We start from the raw sequence: 19,842 nt of genomic DNA, 5'->3' as shown, positions 1-19,842 counted from the left end.
ACCCTGAAACCAATCATTTGATGTTTTCCCTATTGTATTATTGGAGCTGGATATCGCCATTTTGCTGATTATGTAAACTCATTTAAAGAAATATTCATCTTTAGCTGTAAAATATCAAAATCAATATAAACTTGCAGGTAGCTGATAATTTGCCAGAGTCCTTATTAGTTCAGCTTGGCTAAAACTAGGCTTTAATTTGTCCAGTGTGGCTTCTAAGTTCCTCTTTGTGGTCCACCGTGTGCCTTCATGGTTAATAGATAATGGAGTATAGTGATATAGGGGAAGTGGAAAATGGAATAGAAAATGGAAATGCAAAACAGAAGGCCATTATCTTTACAGATTCCATCCATGAGTTCATTATTACACATGGCCTCTCACAAAGATTACCTCTTTTAGCCAGGAGTAGTCTTTATCAGCTGGTTAGTCAGTTATTTTAATCATTAAAGGTTTAATCATTTTTACAACTAAATTCCTCTTGGATTAAAACATTTTCTTTATTGAAAGTATATATCTCTTGTTACATTCAATAAATATTGCTTTATGCACGTTATTAGAGAGCTTTCAAATATGAATTAAAGTCTTAGAGGTGTAAAGTTTGATGTAGACTACCAGCCATGTCCATTCTTGTTAGATCTATTAGGTGGATAAAAACTTTTATTTGAACAAGAATTCAGCAGTCTCTATTCTGCAGGATCTTAGTGCTTCAACACATTTCTTTTAGGGAAAGCTGAAAAGATCCATAAACAAAGCCCAGGCCTGCACATGATCTCTCAGTATGTTTATGTGCGACGGATTGCACAGCATTTATTACATTTTCATCTGAGCCGCTCGTGTTGTCTTCAGTCGACTTTTTTGTGAATGAAAATCAGAACCCTGTGGCCTTGATGAGACAATCCACTTGAAAGGGTAAATAATAAAACCATGTGTTTTTTTCACACCACATAAAGCCTCCACAGAATTGCTGCCAAAGGGCAACATAAAGTGATGAAAAGTCCAAATGTAATCGCTCTGATATTTTCCAGAGTTTTTGTTGTGAAATTCAGAGCTGCGTTTACAAGATATCTGCTCGTGATTAGAAGAAATATGCTACAATATGTGAGTAATTCTCTTGGTGTTTCTCTGCACGGCTGAGCTCCATTTTTCTCTGTAAATAACTGGTCTGCAGCAGCCGGGTGTCTTATTGTAAGTGTGCATAAGACGGATGATGGATAATATGTGATTCTCTGATCGTGTTTTCCAGAACCAATCTTGGCCGTAGGGGAAACTTGCTCTTTCTGTTGCAGCACATTAGCCCAGTCACTTCCCAGTTACTGATAAACTTTCCTGTTCAGTGATTACAGGCTTCCCAGTAACTGTTCTTGGTCAACCAGTTCCAATGTTTCTTTGAATTTGGTGGTGTTTAACTAACAGTAGAAAGGATCAGGCATCAGTGATGCTGTGACAGAACACAAGGGAACATGTTGCTTCCAAAGTTAAGATCTACCTGTTCTTTTATTTCTATCAGGAGGAGCTGTTAAGTGAGCAAATTTAAGTAAAACTTAGAATAACATTATGGTGTATATACCAGAAAAAAAGATGTGAAGGAACTGAAGCCATTTCTCCCTTAAAACATTGGTTTCAATGATAAAAACCAATGAAGAATTTAGGAGAGTAATGTTTTGTGTATCCTAGTTAAATTGTTTTTGTTTTATATCTTGTACACTGTGCTGGTCTGAGCACTTAAATTTCATTGTACATGTCTGTGTAATGACAAAAGTATATCTATCTTTATCTATACAATGCAGTAGACTGATGATACATTTTTAAAAAAGAACCAAAAAAGAACAACATATATTACTAGATGCAAACAGCACATTGATATATTACATGCAGTCTAGTTAGTTTTAATCAAGAAAGCTGGTTTGTGCTTCAGCCTTTCCATCATATTTCTTCATGGTTTACATGTCTTTAGACATTAAAGCCTTCATACTATATATTATTTCCATTTGATTACACCTTAATCAGTTCATCATTTAATTACATTTACAATTAAATTTTTATTATTACCATCAACAAATGATACTCAATAAATTGTTTGAGGAATTTGCAATTTTTTTATGTATAATATGAAGTGCAGTGGTTCTAAAATAGACCCCTGAGGAACCACATGAGATGATTTTACTGTACGATTTATGATTTCATAATAGGTTCATGCAATTTGTCATTTGGTGTGTTTGTTTCATGCATTAATTGCTTAAATTAAAATTAATCAACTAAGTTTTATTTATGCACAAGTTGCGAAAATGGTTGTAGAAAAAAAAGCATATTACACAAGTTGCTAAACATGATGGGCGACACTGTACACTTTGAGTCAGAGGGACCTCACTGAACGTTATTCCTCCAAACTGTACAAACGTTTTACAATAGCTGTCTGTGCTAGATTTATCTTCCATTCTCTTTCTTATATTAAAAGTTTCTTTCATTGACCTTTGATTTTGTTACACACTGCACCTTTAAAGTACTTTTCAGTTTTATTTTAATGTTAATTTAAAACATAATTTAATTCATGTACATGTCTTTGCAATCACTTTGACTAGAATGACTGAAAACCAGAGGCAATCAATTCTACTTTGAAATGAATGAAAAGCTGCTGCAGCCATTTTATGAGGATAATTAATGCTTACATTTAGTTATAAAACAATTCAGATGGTAGAGATGAGTGGCAGTTGCAGAAAGACTCAGTGATGCCATACAGATCTATTGCTATGTTAATGTTGGCTCACTAAAGTTGTTCATACCCGAGTGAGTCGGTCCCTTCAAACGCCTGAAGAGGATGAAGTTGTACTTTATTGCTCATGAATTGAAGCATTCATTTGTAAGAGAGTGAAAAAACCATTTAATCTTCCAGTAGTTGCATAGTCTCATCTGCAACCCACATTTAGTCTGTAAACAACTTATTTCATTATGACTAAAGTCTGAGGCAGCTACAAAGCTTTAAACATTTAAATAATGTATTTTTACTGCTTTAATATTGCCTCTGGGAATTTATAGGGCAGACACACCAGTGAAATATTAGTAAGAGCTTAAAAACAAAAATTTAGTGAGTGTTAATTTCTGAAGCTGACAGAACTGAGCTTCGAGCAATCTTTGAAACATTCATTACTGATTTCCAGAGGACTGAATAGATTAAATGAACTTTCAGTTTGCATGTCTGTTTTTGACAATCCATTCACATCCAATGTTGTTTGGCTGACAGACTTTGAACTGTTCAAACATGAGCTGAACTCGCCTGGTTGTCTTGTTCCACAGGAAATTAAGCTACTGCTGGCAAGTTCTTTATCATGTATGTTTGCAGTGTGAATGTGGGGCTAGAGGGAAGCAAAAGTGATTACTGCAGCCATGTGATTGCCGGAGAGAGAGTCATTTTGAATTACAACACTCCGCATTGAGTTTGTAACTATACTGTTACTATACTGTTACCATAATTAGACAAAGTGTTTAAGCCCAGAAGTTTTAACTTAACCATCGTCCCATTTAGTGTAGGTGGATGTATTTCTTTTGACACACCAAATAGCCTCTAGCTTTCAATCAGTAGGTATACTGTGTGACACCGCTGTATAACTCACTTCAGGGGGATGCAGTTAGATTGATTACTGCTAACAGGCCTATTTCCCTTCAAATAATGACAGTGTGTGTTTTTTAAGCTCTGTGCTGTAAGAAATCCCAGTCAATACACTCCAGGCTTCCATGTACAAAACATTTAAACATTAAATATTTGTAGCTCCTTTCTCCTCTCTCTTATTTGTAGTAAAACAATAATGGTGAGAATTTAAAATGTTCTCACTAGAAGTTTTGTGTTAATTACCATTCTTAATGCCTAACATGCTTTTCAGGAGTCTGTTTTTCAGCTTGTCAGAGGTAGTCCTCATCACTCAACTGTGTAAATTTTACAGAATCCTGCTTTCTGCACCAGCTAGCCGGGAGTATGTAGAAGTCAAACAGGCACAGCTTCAAACTGAATTCTTCTTCCAAATTTTTTCCACATCGCTGCCTTTTCTGCTGGGCCATGAAAACTTGCCGAACGCCAACATCTGCCACCTTGTTTGCAGTTTTGCTTTCAGGTGAGACACAAAAGAAGTGAGACTAAAATCAGGATCAGATTACTACAAAAAAAAACAAAAAAACAAATATGCAGACTGTATTTTAATCTTGATTCAAGATTTTTATATAAAAAAAAATTGGGGATAGGGGGTAAACACAGGTGAACCCACTAAAACAAGGGAATTAAATAATGGGGAATTTTGGCAAACCAAGTGATGGCCAAACATACCAGAAGAGCTAGTGCTTTGTAATATTTTAAATATAGATACAAGTTCACACACTAAATACCTTGGATAATTATACTATGTGATGTCTTAAATATTCAGACATTACCCAAGAACAAGAACAATTAAAGCTTTCAGCTGGAGAAATCCCCGTCTTTTCATTTCCCAGAGTTCTCCAGTTCCCTGATTCCTTGTACTATCTAGTGCTTTAGGCAAGCTTCTACATGATCTAGAAGATAAAAGTATCGCAACAGCTCAAACGTCTATAAGTAGTTTGTGTGTGGATGAGTGAAAGCAGTTGGTTTTAAGACAATTCAGACACATCCTGCATTGTTTCTGTTCACATTTTGGTGTTTGTTTTTTTTTTTCTTACGTCATAGCTGCATGCGTTTTGCTGTGATCGGCTGTTTCACTCTATCATGACCTAGATTTTTCATAGCAGTCGACTCTGTGTCATCTTCCTCATAAAGATTACTTGGACATCTCAGTGAATAAACTCGAGTGCAGATGAGCTCAACTGAAATGTTGTCATCGGTTTCTTGCTTAGCAACCGCAAGATGAGTAAATGATGAGTAAAAAAATAAGCAGCTTCAGCTTTAATCACCCCATGAGCTTTAGTTATTCCACAATAAAGCAAAGACTAACAGAGAGAGACCCTAAACCAACTGAAATAAAGTGAGTTATAATTCTTTAATGAAGTAATCACTGCAAAATATGACATTCTTTGACTTGGTTCCTTCAACAATAAGGGTTGCAAGTTGCTTTTTTTTTTAACATCTTTTCCAAAAATTCTTGGTTTGTTTTTCTTTTTTATGACTTTACATGGAACCCTGAGGTAACGCCATTAAGTTTCATGATTTGAATGATTAAAACAAGAAGTGAGCTAGGGTCCCTGCACGTATACAGAACAACAAAAAGTGAGCTGTGCCCACTCCTGCAGCCTAGAGTGCAGCATTCCCATTGAGCACAAACGTGCTGCCTAACCAATAATGTTGATTTGAGCCAACAAATGCCCACTGGTACTGTTGAGATGTCTGACATGAGACTAAATGCTGATTAAACACGTATCCACTACATTCAAGAGCCAGTTTTTTTCTTTCTGTTATAAGAGGGCTACAGTTAACCAGCAGGAAGTGAAAACATTTAAGGTAATACAGAAGCACTTATATCCACAGTAAATGCTGGGGGAAAAATGTCATTTTCAACACTTTGTACATCAGGGGTGCCTAAGTCCAGTCCCCAAGAGCTACTATCCTGCAACTTTTAGGGCCATCCCCATTTTTAAATTTTTGAAATTTAAAGTAAGGAGCTTTAAAACAAAAAATTATATGAATGTGAGCTCCTTGACATGGTTAATTTCCCTTAAGAAGACCTAACTAGTTTGAGGCTGCTGCCATCACAGTGTAATTTATTTTACCATGGCAACATCCTTGATATGCTAATGATTCTGCTTGAATGTAGATGACTAACACTGCTATAAAGCCATAAAGTTAACTGGCAGCACTGTTATTCATTCTGTTAGCATTAACAATTTTTCATACACTGTAGTGTAGCTTTAAGCAGGTATAAGGTTTTTTTAAGTGCTTATTAATCTACAGTTTTTGTCCATGATTATTACATTTCTTATGGGCCCCATCATGTTTAACAACATTCTCATTCCTTGTCTGTTCATGTCATGTGTGAAGTAGAGTGCTTATAGTTGAAAAAAGGACATTGATATTTATATCTGCTTTCAGCAGCAATATAATATTTATTTACTTTATGAAATGTTGAAGTTACTGGTCGTTTTAAATAAAATTTTATTATTAGAATCTCATCATTTCACTTACATAATGAAACTATGTGATTCTACTTATTAATAAAATATGTAGTATCCGAACCAATAATAATTTAGAAGCACCATTGCATATATATACTACTGCAAATGGCCTCATTGCTCCACATTCACTCATAAAATATCACCACCTTCACTGTTCCCGACTTGTCAGACACTGGTTCTCTGGCGAGTTGGGATGAACTGTCATGTGCGTGACTAAACCGGCTCAACGGTGCACCGTTGGTTGGAAAAATCACTCAGCCATTACAGCCCCTCAATGTCTGTGAAAACAGCTTCAGGCAGGGAGGTTTGGACAGACCCAGAGATGGAGAGACTGTTTTCACTGCAGTGGGAAGTACGGTTGATGCATCTCCCTAACCCCTTGCAAACAGCATGCCAGCACAAGTCTCAAACAGCACCTTCTCTATCCACTTGTAAATTCACTAGCTCTGCAGCACAGGAAGGGAATGTAAATTAGGTGTGACTAACAGCAAGATGGGAATCCAGGCAGTTTTTTTCCCCCCTCCCCTCTTGCTGCTCTCCTCTGACTGCTGGGGGTTTTGTACACATCCACTTTCCTGCAGTGCTCGAGGCTGTCAGCTTGGTTTCACATGCAGAATGACTTCAGCTGGAGGTGTATGAGCAAAGCTAGATAAGGAAAAGAAGATAAAAGGGCTGTGTTCCTGAGCTGAAGTCCGAATGGAGCCTTCAGAGAAAAAGGATTGGATCTGTCATGAACCGGGAGTCTTTTCACTCCACCTTCAAGATCATTGGATGCTTGTCGGGCTGACTGAAATATGGGAAATACTACTGCTGTGTGTGATTTCTCCGAAACATTTAAGGTGTATTGACCTACTAGCAAGCACTGACTGTTAAGTCAAAGATAGATATAGCCTGTTCCTTTGAGCCACCCCACTCATTCCCAGTATTAACATTTGGTAATCTGAACCCAAGTGAAGTGATCTTCTTCTCCTTCTGTATGTAAATATTCACACATCATTTCCGTTTTCAAGGTCAAACGTTAGTCTTGAGTGGTCTCTTTGGTCAAAAACCTGCATCTGTATGCAACGCATTGATCAGAAGACTACAGAAAACCATTTTTTCTTGTGGGAAGATAGTGGTCCTTCTGTTTTGCTCAGGATGTTTTCTTACAGCATGTGGCCATATTCCACCCCTGAATGGAGCATGAGTATTCACATCTCAATCATCTGTGCATCATCAGCACATTTATACTTCACGAAAGATCACCTAACACAAAACTAACAGGGCCTTTTTTTTAACCAGCCACACCACACCATATTTCTGTATTAATCACATTAAATTCAGGCTTTTAAAATACATATAAACATGCTAGTCTAATATTAATGCTGCTTGGTTATTACTCCATATGTTTAACTGGACTCAAACTGAACCTGATCCATTCCCCGACCTCAGGCTTTGACCCATACACTAAAGAAAACGATGAAGCCAGTACAAACCAAAGTAAAGCATGCAGCTCTGAATAAACGTATAAAACTGTAAAGGTGTCCAGGGTTCGAGGTTAACATAGTGCTAATTTGTTGCTAGCTAAACTGTTTCTCAGTTGTTTTGGTCAGTGATGTAAAAGATCAACCAGGAAAAGCCAGATGCTAATAGGCTGAAAACGACAACCCCCATGTATACTTGGACAAGGATGGTGGTCCAATTAAAGGACCTAGTCAGGCTATACCTGTAGCTCAGCTTAACTGTGCGTGCAGTCATACTGGCTGAAAATGGATGTGGTTTATTTGGAGATTGTCTCACTGCCACAAATATGATGCCACGAATACTCACCATTACATCACAGCTATTTCAGTAACGTGGCTAGAAACAGCAGTAGTAGTGGAGCTGCTAACTTACCTTTTTAGCCACACTTCTAGTGGAACTGTCTAAACTTAACAGTCGCAACAGCTTTTTACATTAATCCAGTTTTTACATTTCAGATAAAATGACCAGGCAAATACTGGACGGATGGCTTTAAAATTTACAGCCATTCATGATTTTCAGATTCTGCTGCCTACTTACTTTGGACTATTTCTAATTTCACCTAAATGTAATTCATTCCATATAGATAATCTCTATGTCATCACCTTGAACACTCCTTACAATATTTGAGTACCACCACAACAGAGTCTTATAATTCCTGCACAGAGAGAGCGTGAGCATATGGGCTACATAATAGTTAAACATGAGTAGGATTTAGCCTAAATAGAGAAGAAGCTCCAGGGGACATACAGTGAAGTGTGCGCAGTATCTTCAGTCCAATGAGCCAAATATGAACATAAGTGATGCAAAATTAGCTGAAAATTGATTTGAAAATGAGTGATTGTTTGCATGCTAAAAAGCTAAGATGGTGGACCTGGTGAAGTTTCAACCACAAAAACACATAAACACTTTTTTGGTTTGAGTGTTGCCAGGAGTCCACATTGAAAGTGATAAATGAGTGCTCTTCAGACCAGTTTTAACCTCGTTTTAGTGCCTCTCTCCTCAGAATCAGCTCTGTATGAAAAACCAGCTCTCGAGCTGCAGAGAGTGCCTGAGTGAGCTGTCTTCGACTGGCTGACTGACAGCGGAGATTTTTACTGAACAAAAACAGTTTTACATTTGGCTCAGCAGGAGGAAATCGATGTTGTCATGTATGTGTTCGCTAAGATATATACGGTTTTGCTATATAACAGGCGAGGAGGAAAATTCAGAATACATAAACACTGGGAGATTTGTTTGATTTAAAACAGCTGGCTGCAGAGTTGAAGCTTCGGTTTTTGCCCCAGAAAGAAAAAAGACCTGTCATTGAGTCAATGTGGGTTATAAAAGGATATCTGTTCACAGAAAGATGGGATTGCAAGACATCAGCTGCAGTTCTGAAAATAACTTAGCCTTGTTTATAAATTCAGCTAAACAGTTTTCAGCAGTTTCTAAGGATTTTTGTCTTCATCGTGGAGAGTTGGACTTTGCATTAGGTGCAGGAAGGCTAGGAGAAAAACCCTCAACATACCGTTTATTTTTTAGCATGACTACTGAATTCTAACAGTACATCCTGCCATGACATTTAGACTTTTCACTCTGAACTTCTCGCTCTCTAGTTTTCTTATGATAGATTTTAGTTGAGTTATTGATAGTGCCTGTTGGGAGTCACTGAAACAGATACTGTTGAAGTTACAGCAGTCAATCACATCGCTGGCGGAGCTCCATTTTATCCTTTCCTGCTTCTCTGTCATCATTTGTAGCCAAGAAGTAATTTCCTCATCTCAAAGTGTGTCTTCAGAATTTGTGTCAACATGTGGTTAAAGCCTTAACTGTATGCATAGCTGTTCCAGGTTTATTATTCAGGTGCTTTGAGAATGGCCTTTAATAAAAAAGATGCAATAAGAATTCAGAACTCATCCCTTTTTTATCCCTCAATGTGTAGGCGGCTCTCGCAGAAACAGAAACAGCAACCAGCCAATTATTCCTGTGATTATTATTGCAAGAAAGCTGATGGACCTGCGTGTTATTGATGTCAGGGAGGATTTCAGTGGACCTCTATTTCTATCTAATAAATACTCTTTGCACTGCTGCCCCTGGATTTTTAAGGGATTATGCGCGAGTGCTTTCCATCAGCAATGAGCTGTTCTTACCCATTATGTGTAATGGGAATAGTATGCATGCAGTCATAGTTGTTAATATGGACGGAAGAGTTTCCAAGTTGAGTGAACGTGTGATTGTCTGTGCGGCTCAGTGTGTGTGTTTTACGGTCTTGATGATGGAGCTGGCCCTCTGCAGACAACCTGTGCTTATTTTATAGCCTTCTCCCCAGCTGCAGCGTGTGGGCAATAAACCTCTCTCCAGCAATCTCCAAACAGTGCAGCAATCAATGGGAAATTATCTCAGCCAATCGATGGTCCAGCCTTTCTGTTTCTCCCTCTTTCCACCTCTTTACCCCCCACCCCCCTCAACTCTCATCTCACTTCTTCTTCTCCTTATCCCTTGTGTCTCATTTTTGCTGTCTCTCTGCTTTTTCCACCCACTTCTCCACCACACCCCCTTCACTCTCTTTCTCTCTCTCTCTCTCTCTTTCCTCTTTCACTTGCACTCCATCCAGTTCTCGACTCCACTGGACCTATTTTGAAATGCGAAAGCTCAGCAGCTCCAGAGCTATTAACAAACGTCGCTTTCACGCATGGAATATTTAACATTGCTGGTCTGACTTTGCTGGTGATTATAACAAGTCAGACTCTGCACTCTGTGATGTTTTCCTTAGTTGTCAGGAGGCACAAAACCTCATTATTTTTCCATGCTTTTCTTTGGGATGTACTTTAATAGGTTCAGGGATTTGCCTAAAGGACACTTCTTAAACTGTTGCTTTTCATTTTTTGGCAGGGGGGGACTGTTTGACCTTAAAGCATCGTAAATGCTCAATAGCCCTTTCACACAGCGATCACACTGCTAAGACAGCACCCCCACCCCCGGATGAATCCTTATTATAGTAACAGTGGAGCCATGTCTGTGTTGTGGATGTTCATAGTTATGCATCCACAAGGAGTGACCTTAAGTTTCAGCAGCTTGACAGAGCTCTATGTTCTGTTTTGTTTTCCATCTTGTATGCGTGTCCAGCTTCTTATCATTTCGGTTTGCTGTCATGTTCTAGTTTTAGCCACGGTGATGGCCTGTGTTCTGTAAAAAAAAAAAAAAAAATGAAATAAAAAAAATTATTAAAGCAGAACTCTGCCACAAGTGCAGTTAAGGAACATCTCCCCTTCATGCTACAGCGTGACTCACCTGTCTTTTGGCTTCCCTTCGTGGATAGCACCTGGTACTTTATTTTTAGCATTGCCTTGGTTGAGGTTTCAAGCAAGTTTAGACAACACCAAAAGGTGATTGGTTGGAGAGAAACGTCCTTGTCCCATCTACACAAACTGACAGCTTTTTTGTAGTTAAAATGAACTCCTGCACACAACAGCATGAAGTCAGGAGCCAGTTGCATGTGATGGCAAATTTCTTCTCTAGTGGTACTAGCAGATGTTTGCCCTGTCTTTCAGTGTAGCTGTTTCACACTCTTCTCTGTCTTCAGCCAAGTATGTTGAATGGTTTCTGTTTCCAGAAGAAAACAAAGGAAAGTGCTTGGCACCAAAAGTGAGAGAAGTCAAATAGAGTGGATCCTTACAATCCAGTGGAAGTGTGGTGAAAAAGACTAGCTGATGAATGAAGTCTTTAGCAGTTAGGGAAGTTTATGTGGTTGCAGTTTATATTGTTTTTCTTATATATATATATATATATATATATATATATATATATATATATATATATATATATTTATTTTGGCCACAGAGGAACCCACTGGACTCAGTGGTGACATTTATAAAGAGGCATCCTGGTTTTGCAGATGCAGAAAGATTAAATTGCCAAAAGAAGAGTGAATACTGAACTCTGATTCACCAGGTGGCAATGACTTAATAAATGTTAATGCTGTTCCATGCCAGCTGGACATAGGCACCTCCGCTATAAAAACACTGATATACCACTGTTCTATTCTCAGCTGGTTGTATTACTTCCAGATGGTTAAATGATTCATGAGTGGATCATTTTTGAGTGCAGAACTGAGCAAAGAAGAGTAGCAATGTCTGTAGCTTAAGAGTCATGGAACAAAATTAAATACTCAGTATACACACTCACCTGCCACTTCAGTAGTTACACCTGTTCAGCTGCTTGTCAACACAAATAAATAATCAACCAATCACACGCCAGCACCTCAATACATTGAGGCATGTGCACATGACAACTTGCTGAAGTTGAAAGCGAACCTCAGAACTGAGAAGGAAGGAAATTTCAGTGAGTTTGTTAGTGCCAGACAGGTTAGTCTGGGTCTTTCAGAAACTACTGATCTGCTGGGATTTTCACACACAACTCTCTCTAGCGTTTACAGGGAATGGCCTGAAAAAGAGAAAATATCCACCCAGCAGCAGTTATCTGAATGAAACACCTTGATGATGTCAGAGGAGAATGGGCAAACTGGTTGGAGATTATAGAAAGGCAACAGTAACTCAAATAACCACTGGTTATAACCAAAATATGCTGAATACTCACACACAACATGTCCATCTTTGAAGCAGATGGCCTACAGCAGCAGAAGACCACACTGGGTGCCACTCCTGTCAGATAAGAACAGAAAAATGAAGCTACAATTCACCAGAAGTAAACAATAGATGCTTGGATAAACCTTTCTGGTCTGATGAGTGTCCATTTCAGCAACATGCAGATGGCAGATCAGAATTTGTTAACATGAAAGCATGGATCCATCCTGCATTGTATCAACTGGTCAGGCTGCTGGTGGGGAAATTGTGGGGCTGGTATTTTCTTGGGACACTTTAGGCTCCTTATTACCAGCTGAGCATCATTTAAATGCCACAGCCTGAGTATTGTTGCTGACCATGTCCATCCCTTAATGACCAGTGTTGTTGTTGTTGAATATATTTCATGCAGAATTAAAGCAGTTCTGAAGTCAAAAGTGAGTCCCACCCAGTACTATCAAGATGTACCTAATAAACTGGCAAGTTAGTGTAGGTATAATTTACTTTCAACCTCTCATATGACTACACGATACTGTAATTCTTCTTCTAAAATAAGGCTTGACAACTTTATACACATTGCATTTAGATTGCACAGCCTTTAGCTGTCCTTGAAGTTAAAGAATTTTTCACTATGATAGGTATTCATGAGGGGCTAACTGTGCTGACACTGACTAAGTGCTCATTCCTGGGTGCTTGTTTTGACTCTGATAATCAGTTTGTTTTCATGTATGCTGATACACAGCATTTCACAGAAATGTCACTGGGTCATGACAAGAAAAATTGCTGCAGCAAATTTTCCACAGTATCAATTCCCGCTTTTACTTCCAGTACGGCACCCAGAACCAAGCACGAGAGGACAGATGCAGTTAAAGGAATTAAAGGAGTGTTAGTGAGCTTCCCAGAAAGAAAAAGTCTGCTTGTGCTGGCAAAACAACTCTCCACCTCCTGAGCTCTCCTGAGTACAGCTGCCATTTTAGGATTATTTTATGAAATAGTTATTTGACTCTTACCATCTAATATTTATTTTCCCCTAAAACACACGCTACACTGGATCTACTCTCTTGACCTTGTCTGTTGAATGTTTTAAAAATCCTTTTAAACATATCATGCAAGCCAGTTATGGCTGAATGTGTCATTAAAGTAATCTTGGATAACCCTTTGGCAGCATTCACCAAAAGAAAATTCCAGAGGGGTTTCTATGCTTAAGCAGCACTCACTCCTGGCAGAGCAGAGACACACTGACAGCCATTCAGGCAAGCTTGGAAATGGTGAGCAAACATCACTTCTACTAAACACCTTGTTTATGCTGCTGCTACCCACAGAGTTCAGCCATAACGTGACAACATGAAAAGAGAGCACAAGTGACAACCTGCCTGTCACACTTGTATCATTGCCCCCCGCCTCCCCCTCCGCCTCCCAAACCTTGGAGAAAACAGCTAGCTCTTGCTTCAGTTTGACAAACACAAGGCTTGAGTGTGGCTGCGAGACACGGGGTTATTATTTGCTTTGCAGTTAAGGACAGGGTCGACATGGGTTATCGAAACCTAGCAGAGGTTGTTGTGCGGAAAAGGACAAAGCACCAGAGCATAGCTTGTGAGGATGAGCTCTAATGGAGAAATGTGATTAATATTGGAGGAAGCTGCATTGGCAGAGATAGGTTGTAGTTACGGTAGATTAGGAGGTCAGCTCTGGTCAATCTGGTCAGTGGCTGCAGGGGTTTTGTTTACACGCCATAGCCACAAGCACGTATATAAATAGCAACTCGCTATAATCCCTCTTTAAGATTCTCAGCTGTTTCATCTCTAGAAACGTTGACATTTGAGGTTCATGTGAATTTGTAAGCATCAAGTTATGCATGCATGGAAATTATCACAAGAAGGGGATTTTTTACTTGAAAATGAGTCTGCTAATCAGCGAGTCTGAGCAGGTGCTGCTAGCTGTTTCAGCTACAGGATCCAAACAGATTCATGACAGATGTGTTCTTAGCAGACATACAAACATACACATATATTAGCATTCCTTGTACTGTAGGGAGAGTGCTGATAAATGTTAATTAGAAACTGCTTCTTTTACTTCACATTTCCTGTTAAAAGGTAATTAGGCTAAGGCTATCACTGCAGATTTTCTCTAATTAAATTGTTTGATATAGTTGTTGGTTAGTGATCAATAATATTCTTTTTAACAAACTTTGATACTGCATTTTTTGTGGTAATTTTATCATTTTTGTCATGATCCGTGGGCTTTGGTTTGGTAGTTTTGTCGTGTTATGTTTTTCTTCGTCTTAGTTTGTAGTTATTTCCTTTGTGCACTCTGTTTTGCTTTCTGCACCTGTTTTGATTTGCTCATTCACTTCACCTGTTCCTCATTAGTCCATCTGTGTGTGTATACACCCCTTGGTTGCCTTTTCACGTTGCCAGTTCATTGTAGTCTTCACATTATGTCATGTTATGGTTTAGGTCATGTCACAGTCTGGCCTTCATAGTGTTTTGTTTTGTCCGGTTAGTTTTTGTTTGTTAAAATCTTGTTCATGCACCGGTCTACCTTCTGCCTTGTCATCTGCCTGCATTTGGGTCCACACCTCCCACGCCATGTAACCTTGACAAATTTTTATCCCATCAAATCATAGAGAAAAAAACAGTTTTTAAAAATGGTATTCATTTAAAGCTTGCTTTAAATACCTGATAGACTAAAGTCATCTACAGTGTTTACAGGTGATAGATTAATATTATCGACAAGTGTTTCCATGGAAACAGGAGAAATTTTTTGCTTTCATTTAATTAGACCAATGTTTGCACCCTTACATCTTTAAGATCATTAATCATAAGCCACTTCTAGGCCAAGCTGTGATAGCATATATGATCACCGTTAACTAAACATTCTCTGTTTTTCCAGTGAGGTGCAAAAAAAAAACAATCACAACAACTTCAATAACAAAGAACTCAAAAACACAGTTCATCTGAAAGTATGAGAAAATATATATTTAAAAGAATATTCTATTTAAAAGGCAATATTCTATGATGCTTAAATTAAATATTACGAGAATAAATTGATAAATAGCTAAAATAACATAAAATAAATAGATTTACTAGCATATAGGTCACTAGTTGACCCAGCAAAACAGGCCTCCAGCTCTTTAGTGCAGTCTTGTTTAAATTGCTGTCATTGGAAACAAAATTAATAGTGTGCACTGAGAAGAATTCTCTTTCACTCTTCTCTACTACTACTACTACTTCTCTATTTCTTGTCTATTTTTGTTTAATTGCACTCCTGCTATTTCTGACAGCTGATGAAAGTGTTAAATATCAATATGTATTGCCTGTCCACCCCCGATTATCAGTGAACACTTATGCTGATGACACCATCTTGTCAGCCACTGACTCTACAGTAAATTAGTCTATTTCTCTTATTTTTACTATGTTCTTTATATCAAGATACCAAACAGCACCCTTTTTTAAGCACCCTAGCCTTTTCAAGCTAGGGTGGGAGTTAAAGTTGATCTCATACTTGTCTGAGTCATCAAAGGAGGAAGTAACAGAGGAAAAATGCTCTGTGTGTTACGGAAAACCAACACTGTGAAATATGTCACTAACCAATAAAGTTGTTAAGTAGCTGATTCAGTGACAGCATCTTGTTGTTGTTGTTGTTGTATGTTAGCACACACTGATGCGCCACTGATCTTCCTCTGTGTGGTATGTGTCAATTATCAAAGTGAGTAGCAACGTGTTTACCTTGATATCTTTTTTGCACTGGCACAATCAATATGTGAAAAGGCTGTAAATATTTAACTTTCTGCTCTTTACATAAGCACATACTAAGTAAATATGATAATCCATGGTTTCACTAGAAATCAAGTACAGTTAAATACAGTCAAGCATTAAATTCATACAAATTAAATTTAGCTTTACCTGTAGTAGAGTGCTGGTTGTATTAAAACCATTTAACAAGCCCCTATGCTATCTGTACTTGATTATTGATATGATGTGTATTCATCTGTCAGCACCCTTGGAATATAGCACGATATTACCACAGTACCACTCAGTTTTTGTCCTGTTTGATGGGTTTAATTAGACCATGTGTGAAAGTGATGACAGCTATGATGACTAAACTGTTTTAATGTAAAAGGAAAAGTATGTCATTTGATCAAAAATGCATCATTTACAAGGTATCTGTACTTGTAGTCCAGTATTATCAGTAGTTTATTTATTTTTCCAGTGTATATTGTTTATTTGTGTTTGGTCTTTGTTAGCGTTGGATTATCCTACATCTGAGCTGTATAATTAAATTCAAATACACCTTATTTTATTGCTGACAAAAGCCGTAGCCTAATCTGGCTTTGCTGTGGAATAAAAGGTCTCATTGGTCTTTTACTTCATCATCTCTCTGTCTCTGTGCATCAACCCGAGGCGGCCTGTAATCAGCAGGCCTTGAGCTCTCAGAAAGGTCATTCTGTCCCTTTGATGGTGTTTTGATTCATCCCTTCCTCTTGTCTCCCCTCCCACCCTCCTCTTCCCTTCCTCTCCCTCTGTCTCACAGGGAAGCTGGACAGTCACTACCACCAGGGTGCCAAGAAGGGGCTGGTCCCATCAGCTACAGAGTGATGCTGGAGAAAAAGCTCGGGAGGAACATGGCAAATTATCTTTTCTGAAAAATTGGTCTCAATTTGTGCTGGATGCTATTACCAGTGTTGGCTCTGTCTTTGGTTTAATCACTTGCAGTTGCTTTTTGCATATGGAATATCGGTTTAAACTCCCATTACAAAGATATAAAATGAGTGCACTTATTAGGACAAATTTCTACATAACGTCTTTGCAATTGTTTTTCATAAATAAAAACAAGCTGCTTTTTTGTTGCATATACACTTGAAAATACTTGTCTTCTTTTTCTTTAAATAATCCCTTATGTTCAATGCATATCAAAGGAAAATTAGTGGTTTATCTTTTTTATCACGAACGTAACAGCCACAAGAGAAATCCTGTTTAGCTCTCCTCCTTAGAGGCAAGCCTGTCATTACACTTCTCACACTCAAGGCCACATTTATACCAACAATAGCACTCTGTTTAAAAGAAAAAGCAAAAAACACAGCCTTGTCATTAGTTTCAATGAGACCATTTCATTACAGCAGCAGGGGGGAATGAGGCTGAGGACAACAACCAAAAAGGAGAAAAAAAAGAAAAGAAATGCTGAAAATAGTTTACCCTGGCTCATTGCTGCAATCCAAGCTCACCAAGCAACACTCCTTTGACTAATCCAGTGCATGCAGATCAAATGCATTTTGCTGTTAGTTTTAGCATGTTGTGCTAATCGCTTAATTTGCCTCCAACTTGTCCAGCACAAGGGAGCCATGGCTGTTGCAAAGGTCATCTTTCAGAGTTGTAAAATCTTTACTTCAGCCTGTAACCACTGATAAGCCCTCAGACTTTTGGAGTCACCTCATGTGGAATTTCATCGACTCTCTCTGAACATGCAGCAACATGCTATCGCTGAGGATAACACTTGGATGCTGGGATATTTTCAGTCTAAACAGTGTGTGTTATCTGGCTTGGGTGTGTCCTCCCTGCTCACCACTACAACACTTTAAAGCTGTTTTTTATTATGAACTTGCTGAATGTTTGTTCCTTTATTTATTTTTTGTACCTTGCATTATTACTTCCAATTTTCAAAGGTGCAGGTCTGTGGGCTCATTTATAAAAGAAAATGCTCTCAATTTTGTACTTAAACTTAGGCATAAAATAATTTCCCACAGTGTGCTTAAATCTACTATTATAAGAATTTGAGCAACGTAAAGCAACTTCTAATAATATCAACTTACACACCTGTGGTTTATTAATCTCAAAATAAATTTGACTTAAAGCAAACTGCCTGTTATAATGTTGCACTAACTAGCCAGGGAAGGACAGAGGAAAGTTTATGGAGGATTAGGCAACATGTCATTAAAAAAGAAAAAAAGACCTTAAAATGGCAACTTTAGATAATCATCTTTCTTACATTGTTCAAAAAACAAATTCACCAGAATCAACAGTAAATAACCTCATTTAAAAAGCAGTTGGGATAATAAAATAACCTGAACATTACCTGTGTGCCATGTTTCTAAGATATTGGAAACAAGTTATAAGGAACAACTTTAAACTTGATGCTCACATGCTATCATGGTATTATCAATATTATTTTCCATAAAAACACTGTGCTGTGTGTAAGGTCATGTCTTATTCTACGCATGTGGGTCATTTCAGGATTAATTACTGTTCACACTGGTGTCCGATATTTGTCGTACTGTGAAGGAGTACGCAAAAAAATAAAATCGTAATTAAGCAGAAAGACCTGGATTGTAAATATGTATTTGCTCATGTGCGTAATATGTTGCCATTTCACATATGTATACATATAATGTTTACATTTTTCAACAATCTCTGAGCATGTGTCAGGTATATCTGTGAACATGTAGGCATTTGGAGGTTGGAGGGGCAGTAGTGGTGTAAGTCACCTGCTGTTTGCTCCATAGTTTGCTTTTTTAAATGGTCTAACTGTAGACATTGTATTTTATATCTGTTGTGAGTCCTCTGTGATAGCATTATTTTTAGGGGTTTGATTGTTCTTTCACTCTCACAAATTTAAACAACAAAAAGTATTTTCAGACCAAACATTTGAGCTTTCTGATGGTTATGGAAACTGGAAGTTTCCTTAACAAGCAAGCTTACCCTTGTGAGATTTTTCACCATCACTGAGTTGACACCATGGCCAATTGGTGGTTGTTAGATGAATAAAAATATAGTTCCTCTGTTGTATACAGGTTTGACAAAGCCCTGGCTTCACTGTTGGTCATTTTTTCTGTTTTCTTCAGGTTTTTGACCATACCATCTTTTTTTATATAGCACTTAGAAAAAAAAAGACTGACCAAATTGCTGTAGAATAAAAAATAAACAGTAACTTAGACCAGAAGTTAAAACCATGTTGGTAAAAGCAGACACAAGCACAACTGTGTCTAGAGAAAATGACTTCAACCTTTTTTTTTTATTATTTTTTAATTCAGAGCCATCCCCTTCCTGATGTCTGAGAGGCAATTGAAAGTCTGAACAGAGCATCCAACTGCACACATGAGTGGAAAATAAAGCTGACAATTGTCAGCATACAAATGCCAAAAGATTCTGCACGTCCTGAAGTTTGTACCTGGAGCCAGAAGGTACAAAGACAAAAGGAGTGGCCCTAGAACAGAGGCTTGTGGCACCCTCCAGAAGAGGTTGGCTCTGGAGGAGGTAAAATCTTCAAATCTTACACAGAAACTCCACTCAGAAAGGTATGACCTAAACCACTGGAGGGGTGAGCCTGTGATGCCCACCCATTTCTTTAATCTTGAGATGAGGATCTGGTGGTCCACACTATCAAAAGCAAGTGTCAAGTCTAAAAGTACAAGCAGAACACACCAGAATCTGTTGATAAGAATATATCATTGAATACTCTTAACAGATTGTAGTTCTCTTGTAACTCAGCGTTATGTACGTAACATTGCAAATAAGAATACAGGCCAGGTTGATCAAGGCAAACATTAAGAAAAATGGTTTATATGGATGGCATTTTGCCATCATTTACAATTTGTTTTTTATTTTTTTTATAATAGCAGGTTAGGACTAGTCATTCTACAGCTGAGTCACAGATTGTTCTT

General features: G+C 38.1%; 1 protein-coding gene across 1 annotated transcript in view; it reads left to right on the top strand.

Moving 5' to 3' along the window:
- trip4 (thyroid hormone receptor interactor 4) overlaps positions 1 to 17,068 on the top strand; it is a 100,354-nt gene extending 83,286 nt beyond the window's left edge. The window contains exon 13 of the mRNA XM_041993514.1: positions 16,719 to 17,068. Within this exon, the coding sequence (XP_041849448.1) occupies positions 16,719 to 16,783 (65 nt within the window). The 3' untranslated portion in view covers positions 16,784 to 17,068. The remainder of the gene's footprint in view (positions 1 to 16,718) is intronic.
- Positions 17,069 to 19,842: the final 2,774 nt, after the last annotated feature.

Source organism: Melanotaenia boesemani, chromosome 1, assembly GCF_017639745.1.
Source record: "Melanotaenia boesemani isolate fMelBoe1 chromosome 1, fMelBoe1.pri, whole genome shotgun sequence".
NCBI lineage: Eukaryota > Metazoa > Chordata > Actinopteri > Atheriniformes > Melanotaeniidae > Melanotaenia > Melanotaenia boesemani.
Note: the sequence above shows the minus strand (reverse complement) of the source record. Positions and strands in the feature narration are given on the sequence as shown.